At 48.2% G+C, this 16,159-nt stretch overlaps 1 protein-coding gene across 1 annotated transcript in view; it reads right to left on the bottom strand.

Moving 5' to 3' along the window:
• The window catches only part of MRE11 (MRE11 double strand break repair nuclease), a 266,838-nt gene that overhangs the window by 185,164 nt on the left and 65,515 nt on the right, over positions 1-16,159 (bottom strand). The window contains exon 4 of the mRNA XM_088455727.1: positions 13,692-13,852. Within this exon, the coding sequence (XP_088311853.1) occupies positions 13,692-13,852 (161 nt within the window). The remainder of the gene's footprint in view (positions 1-13,691; positions 13,853-16,159) is intronic.

The following is a 16,159-nucleotide window of genomic DNA, read 5'->3' as shown; positions in this document are numbered from 1 at the left end:
GGCGCGCGTTTGAAAAGGGGGCGTGGCCAACTAAAAAGGGGGGTTGTCTTTATGACGCAACCCCTTTTCGTCACTTTTAGGGGCGTGCCCGATACTTACGGACATGCCAGGCAGCCCCCAAGCGCCGCGGTCACTGTGAATGGATGCCAGGCGCATGCGCCCGGCGTCCATTCACCGGCGGTGACCGCTGCTCTGCCATTTTCCCCACCCGCGAGACACTGCGGGAAGCGGGTGAGAACAGAATCCGCGCCACGCTGGAGTGCAGGGTGCTTTCTGCTGAAACAGCCTAGCCCTCTGTGTTTGCATGCAATGGCATTACTACAACTTTGTGGGCAACATAGCAAGGTCTTAAAAGGTAAAAAAAAAAGAGATAAAAGAAACACATACTGTACATTTGCCCCCACACAGAGCCCATATAGGTTATGCCACGCAGTAGTAGTGCCCCTTATACATTATGCCACAAAGTAACGCCCCTTATACTACACATTAATGCCCCTTACACATTATACCACACTGTTATGCCCTTTACAAATGCCACATAGTAGTTCTCCTTATAATATATTATTCTACACAATAGTTGTGTCCCTTACACATTATGCCCCCCCCCCTCAGCAACTCACCTCCCTGTATCCCTCCAGCAGCCTCTTGCCTTCCCGTGTGCCATCAGCAGCCAGCAGCTGTGGATTTGGTGCCGAGCTGCCAGCTAATTACAGCTGGCACACCAGTAGACAGTGGCAAACATGGACAGACAGTGCCAGAGTAATTTGAATCTGGCGCCGGCAGCAAGCCAATCATAGCTCGTGGACCAGCAGCCAACTAGAAGCCAGCACTGCTGATTGGCTGCCGGTCCGCCAACTCTGATTGCCTCGCGACCTTTGGTGCTGTCTCTCCAAGTCTGCTTGCAGGTGCGCCAGCTGTAATTAGCTGGTGGGCCAGCACAAAATCAACATCGCTGACACCCGGACCCCCTTAGCAGACCTGACTGGACCGACCCACCTTGTGTGCATGACTGGGTGCAGTGAGAGCGGTGGGCCACAGAGGCAGCTCAAGCACTATAGCAGCCGCACCCCTTGCACCCTGCGTTGTTACGCCACTGTGCAAGCATGTTAGAAAACACTGGGGTCCTTTTCAGGATCAATGGAATGTGGTTATAGGTGAGGACAATGTAAACAAATAAAGGCTGCAGGTGTACTTCAGGGTCCAGTCTTCCACCTGGACAATGCCAGGTATCCCAGCTAGTATATGTATTGGGCAGCACAGATTGTGTAATAGTTAGCATTACTGCCTCACAGCACTGAGGTCTTGGGTTCAATTTCAACTACGGAACTAGCTGTGTGGAGTGTCTCCTCGTGATAGCGTGGGTTTCCTCTCACACTCCAAAAACATAGGTTAATTGGCTGCAACCAAACAATGAACTGTGTGCTTGTGTGTGTACATGTGGTAAGGAATAATGTGAGATATGGTAAGAACTTACCTTTGTTATCTCTATTTCTACGAAGTCCATAGGGTTCCACAAGATACCTTGGGGTATAGGTGATGACGTCAGGCATCAGGGACCATAGAGTTAAGTTTTCAGCCTCCCTGGATGCACTAGGGTCCCCCTCCTATACCCCGCCCCGGAGCCAAGGCATCTCAGTTTCGTTGGTGCCTGTTTAGAGGGGGGCTAAGGATAACCCCTGAAGTTTTCTTCAAGGCAGCTGTGGCGGCCCATCTGGAAGTACAACATGGGCAGTCATTATTGACGTCCATGCTGTCTTCCCTACACCCCCGCCGGTACTGATCCGGGGATGCTGGTAGGCATCTGGGGTCACAGTTAGCGGTGACCCCAGATGTTTGGGACCATGGCCGGATTTAAGGGGGACAGCAGGTAAGCAGCGGGGTCCCGCGGTGGGTCCCCGCTGACACATGGTCCGTAGTCCCCAGGCAGGGGGCTCCCTGGGGACTGGCTGCAGTGTGGAGCCAGGTAACAGACCTTCCCTGTATACAGTCGGTGCCTCCCCCGCTGCACACAGCCTCTCTGCACTAGCCGATTGGTCCTGTGGCAGCGCTCCTCCCCCAGGCCGGCCTCCTCTCTGCTCCTCGGTGGCCATCTTTACAGAAAGCATGGTGAATGCTGCTGGAAGCTGCTGATCGGTGGTTTCGTGGTCTGGGTCCCCCGGCATACCTCTCTTCCGTTGGAACAGGTCTGTGTATGCAGCGCTGTGTCCTACCAGACTCTGGCCCTCATTCAGACCCACTCGCGAGCGGCTGTCCGCTCGCAAGTGGGTCGATGGTCTGCACTGCGCATGCGCACGACGGAGGGAGCTCCGTCGTGCGCATGCGCGCGACGAGCGAAGGACTTTCCTTCGCTCGTAGTGTCTCATCAAAGGGGGCGTGCTGTCGATGTTGACTGACAGCACGCCCCCTTTGGTGGGCGTGCCGGGGGCGTGCCTGCCAGACGGAGGTGTTCCCATGGGAACGCCTACCGTCTGAAGCCGGCCCCACTGACATCACTAGTGATGTCAGTGGGAGTGATTTTGGCTCTAATAGAGCCAAAATCACTCCTGGCCTTGCGGTTGAAAAACTCAACCGCAGGCTTTTGCTCGCAGTGGCGATGGTCGCGATGGTCAAGTCCATCGCGACCATCATCCTGCACGCTCGTATATGCTGTGGGTGGTGACCCACAGCTATACGAGCGTCCAGGAGGACGCTCCATATTAATGGAGGTGGGCCCTGATTCAGAGCGAGCGCTCTGGTCAGAGCGTCCGGCTCTGAATCAGGGCCTCTGTGTCTGTGTAGTTGAGGATCAGCGCTGATAGTGCAGGGATTAATTTCTTTGCATTGTATGTGACTGCTGCTAGCGTCTGCTGCCTGTACTTTCACTTTCTACTGTCAGCCTTTTCACTGTCCCTGCTCTTCTTCTGCTAAAGCCCTTGCGGTGCGGTGATTGCAGGGCGGTTCTCCCACTATACCAACGTGTATCAGTGAGAGGGGTCACATACTTGCCATAATGTCTGAGAGTGATTTTCCTCTCCAGCTTCTGTGCACTACAATGAAAGGTACCTATAGCGGAGGGGGCGGGTAGCGCGGAGGGGCTATGTCGGCAGTGTTTTTTATTGGCGCGGCCAATTACTGTCACGGCTCCGGTACAGGAACCGCCCTGGGCTTGTTTCGTTAAAGCGCTTACAACCCTAGTGGGCCAGTTAGCTCCGCAACCTGCGTTCTCTCAGATGGGATTGTCCCAGCAGTCAGTGGTGTCGTCATCCATGCAGGGGTTCCCGAGACAACTGATGGTACCCCACAGTCTCCCTATTTCCCCTCCTCAGGTCTCTCAGGAGCCTGCGTGGGTTAATTCTCTGACAAACTCTGTACAGCTTTTGTCGGACGTGTTACAAGGGGAGTCTGTGTTGCAGCTTCACAAGCGGCCTGTGGCGTCTCTGTCCACTCCTTATGAGGATGACGACCGGACGACCGATGATGGGGAGATTCTGGATCTTTCGGACCAAGAACCTCTCTGTACTAAAGAGTCGGACGCGAAGTCTAAGGTTTATATACCTGGCCTTATTCGTGCAGTCCGCACTGCTTTAGTTATTGAGGATGATGAACCTCTGGTATCAAAATCCAAATATGCCTTTTTCAAGGATATTAAGGGTGACGCCACAGTGTTTCCTCTTTCGGGTCAATTGGTGGACCACTTAGAGGAGGCGTGGAAACATCCTGGCAAACGGTATCAGCCTCAAAGACGTTTAGTAGTGGCTTATCCGTTTGCGGACAATTATTTTTCTAAATGGGAATCCCCGCCACAGGTGGATTCCCATGTGACACGCCTGGTCCGAAGTGCCACGTTGCCCATGCCCTCCATGTCCTCCTTGAAGGATGCCACGGACCGTAAGGTAGAAATCTGCCTAAAGTCCGTTTATTCCCTCGCGAGGGGGGGGGGGGGCAGCCAGGCCAGCTATGGCCATTTGTTGGGTAGCCAGAGCTATGGAGCGCTGGGCAGATAGTTTGGAAGCGTCTTTCGATTCCGACTGTTCGTCTGAACAGACCGAGGTGATAGGCAATCTCCGGGATTCGGCCACTTACATTAATGAAGCGGCTTTAGATATCAGTACCCTGACTTCTCGGATTTCTTCGGCAGCCGTGGCGGCTCGTCGCACCTTATGGTTGCGATCTTGGAAGGCGGACGCTGATTCCAAAAAGGGCTTGGAAACTTTGCCTTTTAACAGAGAAGTCCTATGTGGTCCGGATCTGGACAAAATTGTAGCCACGCTGGCGGCAGCCAAATCGGCATGTCTCCCGTCTGCTGCAGTTCCTTCCAGTTCAGGTACGTCGTCCTTTCGGCCTTACAGGGCCCAGGGTAGGCCTAAAGCACAGTCTTTTCCCCGACAGGCTGGCCCCAAGAAATCGGCCAAGCCCCGGAAGCAGGCCTGGAGTACCAGACGTCCGGCCCCTAAGTCCGATGACAAACCTGCGGCTTGCCGGTCCGGGTCCGAGTGTAAGCCACACTGGGGCAGGGACTGTTGTGAATGACTTATACCACATCTCCACCAAAGTCCTCCGTATGACCTGGGATATGGAACATAGCTCTGGCCCGGGACAGAGCCCTTTTCCACTGCGATGCCGTTCCGGGTTATTCCCAGATCGTAGCCATTCACACTACACATGGGTGCAGTGCTTGGAGATGACATTATATCCTTTTGCCGCAATGCGGCTCTCCCATTTCTGAAAAACGGGACCTGGGTCGGACGACCTGGGTTACCTGTTTATACTGCAGCTCCTCAGGGTCCTTCCTGTGTAAAACCCTGCTGGGTAGCCAGGATTGATTCCCGGGTGACTAGACCTGGTTGGAGCGGTTTCCACTGACAAAAATCCCAGTGGAAAAGGGGTATAAATAATTAGTAATATAAATAAAATAATACATATTTATTATGTAATAGTAACCCAGTTGTGGTCATTGTGAAACAATTAGAAAGATGGTCGCTATGCAATTGGGGCTTGCGTCAGAGTTACAGAAGTCAAATGGGATTATACATATGTGTCCTTTCTTACTGTTGCTTCAGTCAAGCCTAACAGCCCCTCTCGGTGTTCGGTCCCGCAAAACTTGGCCGCGTGAGCATCTTTCTCGCTCAAAATGTGCTTCTTTTTCGCATGAATAAAACAACTGGGAGCATCAAAACTACATTGCTAGCTTACACTGAGCAATATGACGTGCGACATGTGTACATCTGTAGCCGCTAACTAGACTGTACCCTAAAATTCTTAAGGTGGCATTAACATTATAGAACGCAATGATGAGGGCAAGCTATAAGAGACTATGGCCCTGATTCAGATCCGGACGCTCTGAAAGAGCGCTCGTTCTGAATAAGGGAGGGTTTTTGTTTTTTTTGTGTGGCCTCCTGGCAGCTCGCATAGCTGTAGGTAACCACCCACAGCTATAGCGAGCGGCCAGTAACTGATGATCAGCAATTTGCTCCTAAATGCCAGAAAACAGATGAAAATGGTCGGTCAGACAAGTTTGTTAAATGTTTGATCTAAACAATTTGTTCAAACAGAAGTTTTTGTCCATTTTCCGGTGTGTGGGAGCAAATTGCTGATTGTCATTTGCTTTCATCCCTTACCAGATTTTTATTCTAACCAATCAACTTAAAGCTGGCCACACACCTAAAGATTATCTGTCCAACCATCCATCTAGTTGATTGGTTGGAATGAAAATCTGGTAAGGTATGAAAGCAAATGACACTCAGCAATTTGCTCCCAAACGCCGGAAAATGGACAAAACCTGTTGTTTGAACAAATTGTTTACATCAAACATTTAACAAACTTGTCTGACGACCATTTTCATCTGTATTCTGGCATTTAGGAGCAAATTGCTGATCATCAGTTATGGTGCATACACACGATCAGATTTTTCCTTCAGATATGAACGATAACAATTTAAAAATCGTTCAGTCGTTCATATCTGAAGGAAAATTGTTCATATCTGACATGCCTGAACGATGGACGATCAACGATGCGCGTTCCCGTTTGTCAGATAACGATATCTGACATCTGATGGGTTTGCAGTCAGACTTTGAACGATTTTTGACTGCATTAAAATGAATGGAATCGTCCAAGTCTGACTGCAAACCCATCAGATGTCAGATATCGTTATCTGACAAACGGGAACGCGCATCGTTGATCGTCCATCGTTCAGGCATGTCAGATATGAACAATTTTCCTTCAGATATGAACGACTGAACGATTTTTGACTGCATTAAAATGAATGGAATCGTCCATCGTTCAAAACTTTGGTAAAATCGTTCAAATCGTTCATCTGACAAATCTGACAAGTCTGACAAATCTGACCGTGTGTATGCTCCATTACTCCCATACGTTACCAGATTTTTATTCCAACCAATCAACTAGTTGGCTGGTTGGACAGATAATCTTTAGATGTGTGGCCAGCTTAACAGTGACACTGTAACATAGCATTTTGCAGGCAGATACACCCGCAGTCTCACATAGAGTATGGGCATGCCACATATCATTTTATTCAGCAGTAGCTGTTTGTGCGTCCTGTTCACCTGACTGTGTGAAGATGATGCATTGGAAGGTAAAAATTCGCCGTAAATACGCTCTGCACTACCGAGTCACAGGGCACTCACGTGTTATGTGTAACGTGACTCGTAGCGCACGGAGGATAGATATATGTGGATACATCTGTATGAACCCTTAATGACTAGAAGAAATGATGGGTCACTGCTTACAGTACTACAAGACACATATGAATGAAGATTTGAAGGGCGGAAGTATAGGCCATTCTACCAATCTTTTATTGCGCTTAGAAGGGACAAAATGATCCCGATTTCTGCACCTTTGTCGCAGTAGAAACCTGAGCAATACAGGATTTTCTTGGGAGCACAATTAAGTACATATGATGAACAACTAGTCAGGCATTTGAAAACTAGCAGAAAAATGGCAATTACAATATTTGTTGCGTTAGGTCACAGCAACAATTATCATGTGTAAAAGATCTTGCTTGTCCCCCCTATTGCCGGCCTGCCACTGGAATTACATCATACTGTAGTATATTTATCTATCTTTTTAAAAACAATACATCCAAACCAATACAATTGTATTTTTTTTTTTTTCTAGATGCGCTGCCTGTCCGGTGTATGGATAAAACTCGTCTCCGCAGTGTCTAGACAGAACCTGAAGGGATTTGGAAGAAGGAGCTTCACAAACAGATGACGTACATCTGAGGAATGAACTTGCCCTACGCCAGTTAGAAAAGAGATCTATTTCCTGGCTCTGTCAGTAGACAAGAGCCGCAATTCTGAATGTCAGTGAAAAATATCTCTTAGACCGTCACAATAGACCCCTTAATTATGATCTATAATTTGACAAATCACCATTTCCACGGCCGCTCTCAATAGTGGAAATACAGATGCAAAACCTAATTTAACAAAACGGACATAAATTCCATCATTAATCAGAGAGGAAAATGATAATCTTGACATTAAAATGCATTAATTATCCAAGCTGACCACACTGTGGGAATAAATAATCATACAGTTAAATTATTTAGAAAATGTTGTTTTCCAACTGTCCACAAGTGATCTGTCAGATAATTGAAGTAGTGATTAAATGGAGACAGATGTCATGATAACTATTAACCCACTGAGTACAAGAGGGATCTACAAACTGTATATGTAGGCCATAACTCAACAGCAACCAACCAGAAATCAGACTAAAGCTGGGTAACGATGGCAACGATACATCGAGTGTGCTGTACACACTGCACTACCCAGTGTATGGTGGCACGGGTTGGGTACAGGTCCCCGAAGGTGGGGATGCCGGAGGTCAGAAACCCAAAACCTTGAAGGTAAGTATGCTAACCCTAACTCTCCCCTCTCCTGCAGCCTAACCATAACCCTGCCCTCTCCTGCAGCCTAACCCTTCCCCCCACAGACTAACCCTAACCCTCCCCTTCCTGCAGCCTAAACCTAACCCATCCCCCTCCTGCAGCCGATCCCTAACATTCCCTCCTCCTGCAGCCTAACCCTCCCCCTCCTCCTGCATCCTAACCCTAACCTTCCCTCCTCTTACAGCCTAACCCTAACCTTCCCTCCTCCTGCAGCCTAACCCTAACCTTCCCTCCTCCTGCAGCCTAACCCTAACCTTCCCTCCTCCTGCAGCCTAACCCTAACCTTCCCTCCTCTTACAGCCTAAACTTCCCTCCTCCTGCAGCCTAACCCTAACCTTCCCTCTTCCTGCAGCCTAACCCTAACATTCCCTCCTTCTGCAGCCTAACCCTAACCTTCCCTCCTCCTGCAGCCTAACCCTAACCTTCCCTCCTCCTGCAGCCTAACCCTAACCTTCCCTCTTCCTGCAGCCTAACCTTCCCTCCTGCAGCCTACCCCTAACCTTCCCTCCTCCTGCAGCCTAACCCTAACCTTCCCTCCTCCTGCATCCTAACCCTAACCTTCCCTCCTCCTGCACCCTAACCCTAACCTTCCCTCCTCCTGCAGCCTAACCCTAACCTTCCCTCCTCCTGCAGCCTAACTCTAACCTTCCCCCCCTCGCAGCCTAACCCCCCCCCCGCAGACTAACACTACCCTCCCACTACCCTGCAGCCTAACCCCAAGACCTAACCCTCCCCCTTACTCTAATACATCAGGATGCCGAAATACTGGCGCTGGGATTCTGACTGCCATCGGGAATCCGGCACCGGTATTCTCAGCGCTGGCATCCTGACTGCCAGGATGGTAACTACATCCCGATGCCGTGATGTATCATTACATGTTGCAGCATCACTCAGTTCCATCTGCTGTGCAGAATTGCAGATGGGACAATGCGATGAACCACTGATGAGAAGAACGAATTGGGCATACACACTATACGTCAGAACATTACACACTATACGATATATTGCACAATCAGCTTTAGGTTAGGCCAGTGTATATTCACACTTTTCAGCCATGTACAAAATGATTTCACCTTTCTAACTACAACCTAAGGTGTAATTTAAATAATCACTCCTTAATGTTGTACATAAATAAAATATATTATTAATATCAAATAACAATAATACAACACAGGAGTTGCTGGGACATTGATTAGAGCCTTTGTATTGGAAGTGGGTACAAGGCGCACCTCAGGCTTAAAATTAGAGTAACAGACACAGTAATCTTTGCCCATTTTTAATGGCTTATAGGAGAGAGAATAAGTGCCCGTAAAAACATTTACTGAAATAAAATATTTGGCCACTCCTGCCCCATTTATTAAGTTTTTCTCTCCGGGCATTTAAATATGCCCTTTGCATCTCTGTTATTGCATAGGGCCCTGATCCTCTGCTTCACCAGTATGAGAAGCTCACACTTTGAATAAGGCCTCTGTCTCTGCACCCTTATGGCAAGCAATAATGACGTACAGTACTGTAGTAGAATACACACAGTTTTTTTCCTTTTTCCATGCAGGGCATCAAAGTACTCATTTTTTTCCCCCTTTTCTATATACAGTACGGCATCAAGACACTCATCTGTGTGACTTTGTATGGTATCCGTTGTACACTTAATAGCGGCATGTTCTGCAAGCTGCTAGCGGCAATATCGGAAAAGAATGTTAGGGGAGAGGGACGGCCTATACCGGAGCAGCAGTTAACTAGAGTACAAGTGTCATCATGAAAACATCCCATTTTATTAAACACTATGGAGCTCATTCAGACCCACAAGCTCACAAGTTGCGGTCGCTTGCTTGCAAAAAGGGGACGGATATTTAAATGAAGTGCTCGCACCACGTCGTGTAAGGATGCCCCCTATATTTTAGTGAGCTACGGCAAAGTGCGCTCGCAAGTGTCTAAAGACACCCCCTTGCCACTCGCAAAGCACGTCATCTCCGGGAAATGAACGATTAATCGGGACCATCGTGAGTCATCGGAGCTGCTCTCAGCCATTGGCTGTTGCCTTAACCTTCCCCAAGCACGGCGATCAGTGCTGGCTGAAATACATGCAGGTGAAGTGTAGAATTACGCTACTTTGCTAATTATGCACGCCCTTTAAACAGCGTTTTGGCGGCCTGACACGCCTGCGTTCGCACATCCACTCCCCCGTTCACAAGCACCTTCCCCTGTTACCTCCCACAAAAGGCACAATCTGTCACTCAAAGCAGCGACCTGATAGCGGCTTATGAGCAACCAAACTCAGATCGCAAAGAATGGCTTTCGCACGTGCACTGCAAATTATATGCATGCGCAGATGGGCGAAAATCGCTCAGAGCGAGCGGGTCTGAATCAGGTCCTATGTGTGCAACTTTATCCAATCACTGTGTGTGTGGCTTATTAGCAGTTGGCTGTGCGCCTTTTTCGCAGGAACAAGCAAAATAAAATCCTTGTTCACTGCTGCTCCTGTGGTTACATCTGCGACTGTTTACACTGTACGTGATTGGTCCACCTGTCAGGACTTGCTATTGTATACTGTAGTGCTATCTCCATCCACTGCTATTGTATTCAGTACTGTAGTTTTCATCAGTGGAGCACAGGCCACCCAGCGGTTAAGCCGTATATTGCATGAATCCTCTCACGCCATACTGCAACTTACCGAGCCAACCTACTGTATTTTCATGCCATGACTAAGATGCCTGTATGGTGCTACCAAAGTAAGGACGAGCGAGGACACATCTGTAATGAAGATTAAAACCTACAGACTCTGGATGGCAGAGAAGAACCTATGTATACAGCTCCAATAAGCAGAGAATGGGACAGATTCTATGAGCCACAGGATAAGTTACAGCTGGCTAAAGCACAAGCGATATCAGGCCACATTCAGAGATGGACGCTATCAGCATCGCTGCTGTGTCTTGGAAAATGCTAATGCTACAGATCCGAGTGCTGCGTCCTAAGACGGAGCATCGGATCTCCATGCCAGGTCCAGGAAATGTGCGTCGGAAGATGCAGACCTTGGCCTCAGCACATCTACAAAAACGGGGGATGATAACACCCTGTTTTATAAAGTGTACCACCATCGCTGCCCGGAACCCAAACGTCCAGGGCACTGCAACATTGCAGCACATGCACACTGCGGCCCATGCGCATTCCCCAAAACATTGGTCATCTGCAACTAATGATGGATTGCGTGCGGTTCTGAATCAGGCCCACATTCAGCAATGTGCAGCATAGTACAAGTAACAGACTCTGGGCCTGATACAGAGTAGCACACAAAGAGGCTCCATCAGTGGCGGCATTGCGTGCTGGACAATCGCTGTGGACTCCTGCCCGTATTCAGAGTCAGCTGAACCAACCCATTGCATCCATTTGTGAGAGCAGCCTCCATCACCATCAGTACGGATCTGCACCAGCACTCTCCTAGGTGCAAAATTTACATCTGAAATCCCCGGATCTTTGCGTAAGCACACCTCTGATTAGCCCGCCATGCTGTCTGAATGCCCACAACAGGCTTATACTAATTACGAGCACCCTGTTGCGACCCAGCTGCACCCATTTAGCCAGAACTGGATATCCGGCTGACCTCTGTGCAACTCTGAATAGCTTTATTGCAAAATGGATAACTGTACCCAATAAGTCCCATAGGGAGATGTTCCACAAACATACCACCTACAGAATATTTTACATAATGTCCCCCCACCCCCAGACAGTAGCTTAATAAGCCTTGTCCGTTCCTCCTACATCATTGGCTGAATACCTGTGGTTATGGGGACCAACCACAAGCAGCTATCAAGAGACTGTAGTTTGCGACTGGTCGTTCAGCTTACGCACCCCCTAAAGTGGTGCATTTACCTGATTTGCCAGTTCTGTAACGAGGAGTCCAAGAAAACCCAACTGCATTGTAGGTTGCCAGTGGTAGCTGCCAGTGGTTAGCTGCACTCTCACTTGTTTGGCTGCTTGCATTATTATTATACTTTATTTATATGGCGCCAGAAGGGTTCCACAGTGCTTAACAAAGTGCATAAACAATTTCAGCAGAATAATAGAACAGTACAAAACATGCCGGACAAGTATATGGTTTATAAACATTGCTGCAACACCGGTCATAACACTCAAAAAAGTAGTACGTGGTAGAGGTCAAGGATTAGGGGCCTGATTCAGACCCACTCGCAAGTGGGTCGATGGTCTGCACTGAGCATGCGCACGACGGAGGGAGCTCCATCGTGCGCATGCGCCAGACACGACGAGCGAAGGACTTTCCTTCGCTCGTTGTGTCCGATCAAAGGGGGCGTGCTGTCAATGTTGATTGACAGCACGCCCCCTTTGGTGGGCGTGCCGGGGGCGTGCCTCCCTGACGGGGGCGTTCCCACGGGAACGCCTCCCGTCAGAAGCCGGCCCACTGACATCACTAGTGATGTCAGTGGGAGTGATTTTGGCTCTGATAGAGCCAAAATCACTCCGGAGCTTGCGGTTGAAAACCTCAACCGCAGGCTCCGGCTCGCAATTTCAATGTCAAGACCATCGCGGCCATCAAAATGCACGCTCGTATAGCCTGTGGGTGGTGACCCACAGCTATACGAGCGTCCAGGAGGACGCTCCATGAAAAAGGAGCCCGGCCCTCATGCAGAGCGTGCGCTCTGCTCAGAGCGTACGGCTCTGAATGAGGGCCTAGGTCCCGTAAGTAATAGTAAGGAAAGGAAAATCACATGGCTGAAGAGGGCCCTGCTCTATAAGCAGGGGTGGGGAACATTTTTCTGCTGAGGGCCATTCTGATATATATGTTATTGTTTGCGGGCCTGGTGCAGGCCACGCCCCCTTCGTGTGGCATCAAAAGGGTCTGGGTCACAATCGCTAGTGATTACAGCAATGCCTGGAGCATCCTGAAGATGCTCCGGGGAGCTGTAAGGGCAGCGGTAGGCACCCTGCTAGCCAGATGACGCTAGCAGAAAAAAGCTCAGAAAGCCAGACCAAATGATTACGCGGGCCTTATACGGCCCCCGGGCCTGAGGTTCCCCATCTCTGTTCTATAGGGTAGGGGTAGACAGACAGGCGTGACACAGATGGGTAGACAGTGAGAATGGGACAGAGGGTTAGGATGAGAGCTGGAAGGCTTTGATGAAGAAGTGAGTCTTGAAAGCCTGTTTGAAGTAGTTTTGCAGGGAGGTGGAAAGTCTGACAGGGAGAGGTAGAGAATTCCAGAGGTAGGGGAGCAGCACATGCAAAATCTTGGGTGGTGGGAGTGGGAGGAAGTTATCAGTTGGCAGGAGAGGTGGCATGCATTTGTGGAGCGAAGTGGGTGAGTAGGAGTGTAAAGGGAGATGAGGTCAGAGATGTAACTGTGATAGGACTGGGTGAGGTACTTTGTAGGTGAATGTGAAAAGCTTGAATTGAGTTCTGAAAAGGTAGAGGAACCAGTGTAGGGCTTGATGAAGATGGGACACAAATGTGATACGTTTGGAGAGGAAAATGAGTTGGGCAGCAGCACTGTGGACAGATTGGAGTGGAGAGAGGCGGGAGTCAGGAAGGCCAGATAGGAGGAGGTTATAGTAGTGCAATCTGGAGATGACCAGTGAGTGGATGAGGGTTTTAATAACATCCATGGTGAGAAAGGGTCTGACCCTGGAAGTATTTTTGAGATGGAAACTGCAGGGCTGAGAAGGAACTAAATGTGTTGAAGATGAGGAAGTAGTCAAGGATGGGTATTAAAATAAATATCAAAGGTAGAAAAATGTAGAATAAGTTGGTTATTTTATACAGGACTAATTGTAAAGTCCTCTCATAATACACTTACTTGCTGTAACTAAAATTGACAGACTGGTCACTGAGAACCTCGAACTGGACTGGCCGGTCCCCCATGCAGTACTTCCTCAGCAGCTCCATACACGTGTGGAGGGTTCTCCGGGAGGGCTTGTTATCGTGAAAAAGGTCTCCTCCGAGCAGCAAAAAGTCCACCTGAATATTGGGCGGAAACAGAAATGAGAAATAGATATTTACAATAAAACTTTTATAAGTTGGAAAATGTGTTGCAAGGACTAAATCCATTATTTTACACACACCCCAAACACTATATATTTATGCTCACAAATGTTAAGATACACTACAAGGCCAAAATATGGACACCCCTTATAATTAGTGTGTTTGGTCATTTCAGCCTTATCCATTGCTAACTGGGACATAAAATCCCGCACACAGCCCTGCAATACCCATAGTGACACATCCGCAGCAGAATGGATCATACTGAAGAGCTCAGAGGCACCGTCACATGACGTCACCTTCCCATGTCAGTTCGTCAAATTTACGCCCCTGCTAGAGCGTCTCCAGAAAACTGTAAGTGCTGTTACCGTGAGGTATAAATGTCTATGGGCAACAAAAGCTCAGCGGTGAAGAGGTAGGTCGCATAAGCTCACAGAATGGGACCACCGAACGCCAACCACATAGTGCGGAAAAATAGTCTGTCCTCAGTTACAACAATCACTATTGAGATCCAAACTACCTCTAGAAGCAACGTCAGCGCAAAAACTGTTCATGGGGAGCTTCCTGGATTGGGTTTCCCTTGCAGAGAAGCTGCACACAAGCCTCACGTCATGTTGCAAAAGGTCAGCTGGAATGGTGTAAAGCACACCCTGCCATTGGAGTCTGGGACAGTGTAAAAGCTTTGTCTGGAGTCATGTAACATGCTTCACCAGCTGGCAATCTGAGGAACGAATCTGAGCTTGGTAGATGCCAGGAGAAGGCTTCCTGTCTGAATGTGTAATGTCATCTGTAAGTTGGTGGAGGAGGAATAATGGTCTTCGGCTGTTTTTCAGGGTTTGGCCTGGTTCCTGAGATCCAGTAAAAGGAAAGCTAAATGTAACAGAATACAATGGCATCCTAGAGGATTGTGTGCTTCCACCTTTCGGGACAGCTTGGGGAAGGCCCTTTTTTCCTGTTTCAGGCATGACAATGCTCTCGTGGCACAAAGTCAGGTCCATCAAAAGATGGTGTACAGAGTTTGGTGTGGAAGAACTTGACTGGCCTGCACGGAGCCCTGACCTCAACCTCATCAAACACTTTTGATATGAATTGGAATGTTGACTGCCAAAACATGTCGCCTTCGCCAATGTTATTGTGGCTGAATGGATGCGAATCCCGGCAGCGGCCATGTCCCAAGATCTAGTGGAAAGCCTCCCTTGAAGAGCTGAGGCTGCTATAGGAGGAAATAGAGGACCAACTACATATTAATGCTCAAGGTTTTGGAATTAGAGGTTCAAAAAGCTCTTATGGGTGTGATGTTCGGGTACATATGTGTCCTCATTAACCTACCCTCAAATAGCACCGTATAGCCCATAGAAAATGTAAGAAAGCCACGTTGTGCGTCCCACCACAAAGCTTATACCGAATGTTGGTTTTATTAACACCACAATTTGTGTCAATAATACAATGCACAAGTACTCTGAACACTACTATCGGCAGGGATGTAACACGGACGCTGACCTGAGAAAAAGACAAAGGACTGAGGGGCTGATACTAGCATGCCGTGCAGTGCACCATGCCGGTACACTATATAAGCGTCTTTGGATGCAGCTCTGGTGGGACGCAGACGCTAAATTAATATAAATGTACAAAAGCCAGAGAGTCACTATTTGTGGTAACGCACCTAAATGAAGCATCACGCGTCATATGGCGCAAATGGGGTAATATAGGCACAACTGCATCCACATATTATTTGCCATGTAGTGTATCCCAGACATTCTTCAAATAGACGTAAACCTGTGTACGTATGAGCATTTACGCTACCAACATATACAACAGCATTCCAACAGCAAAAAGACCAATTATTTTGATGATAAAATCAAAGCCCCCTAAATTATATCTATTCACCATGCATGAGTCACATCACGTCCTATTCAACAAAAATCACATCTTCTCATACAAAAAGGAAATGACAAAACCCACAGGAGCCCAGCTATCAAATGGACTATTTTATGTTCTTTCAGCCACGGAGAGATCATTTACCTGCAGGGAACAGCAATTACATTCTTGTAAAATAAAATCTGATATGAAGAATAATTGTAGCGTATATGAGGGGTAGAACATTGCCTTATGGAAAATATTTGCAAAAAGTAATTTATTTAATGAAAATGTTTGAAAATCTCTGTGTCCGTGTTTTTTCGCTTCCGTGAAATCACGAAACCCTCTGTCTTTGCACTGACTAATCGCGTTATAGTCAGGTTTGCTTGCTCTCGTCTCAGTATAGTTCGGCTTTTAGTAATGCACAAC

This window comes from Taudactylus pleione, unplaced genomic scaffold, assembly GCF_031769625.1.
Source record: "Taudactylus pleione unplaced genomic scaffold, aTauple2 ptg000667l, whole genome shotgun sequence".
Lineage (NCBI taxonomy): Eukaryota > Metazoa > Chordata > Amphibia > Anura > Myobatrachidae > Taudactylus > Taudactylus pleione.
This window is presented reverse-complemented; position numbering and strand designations above follow the sequence as displayed.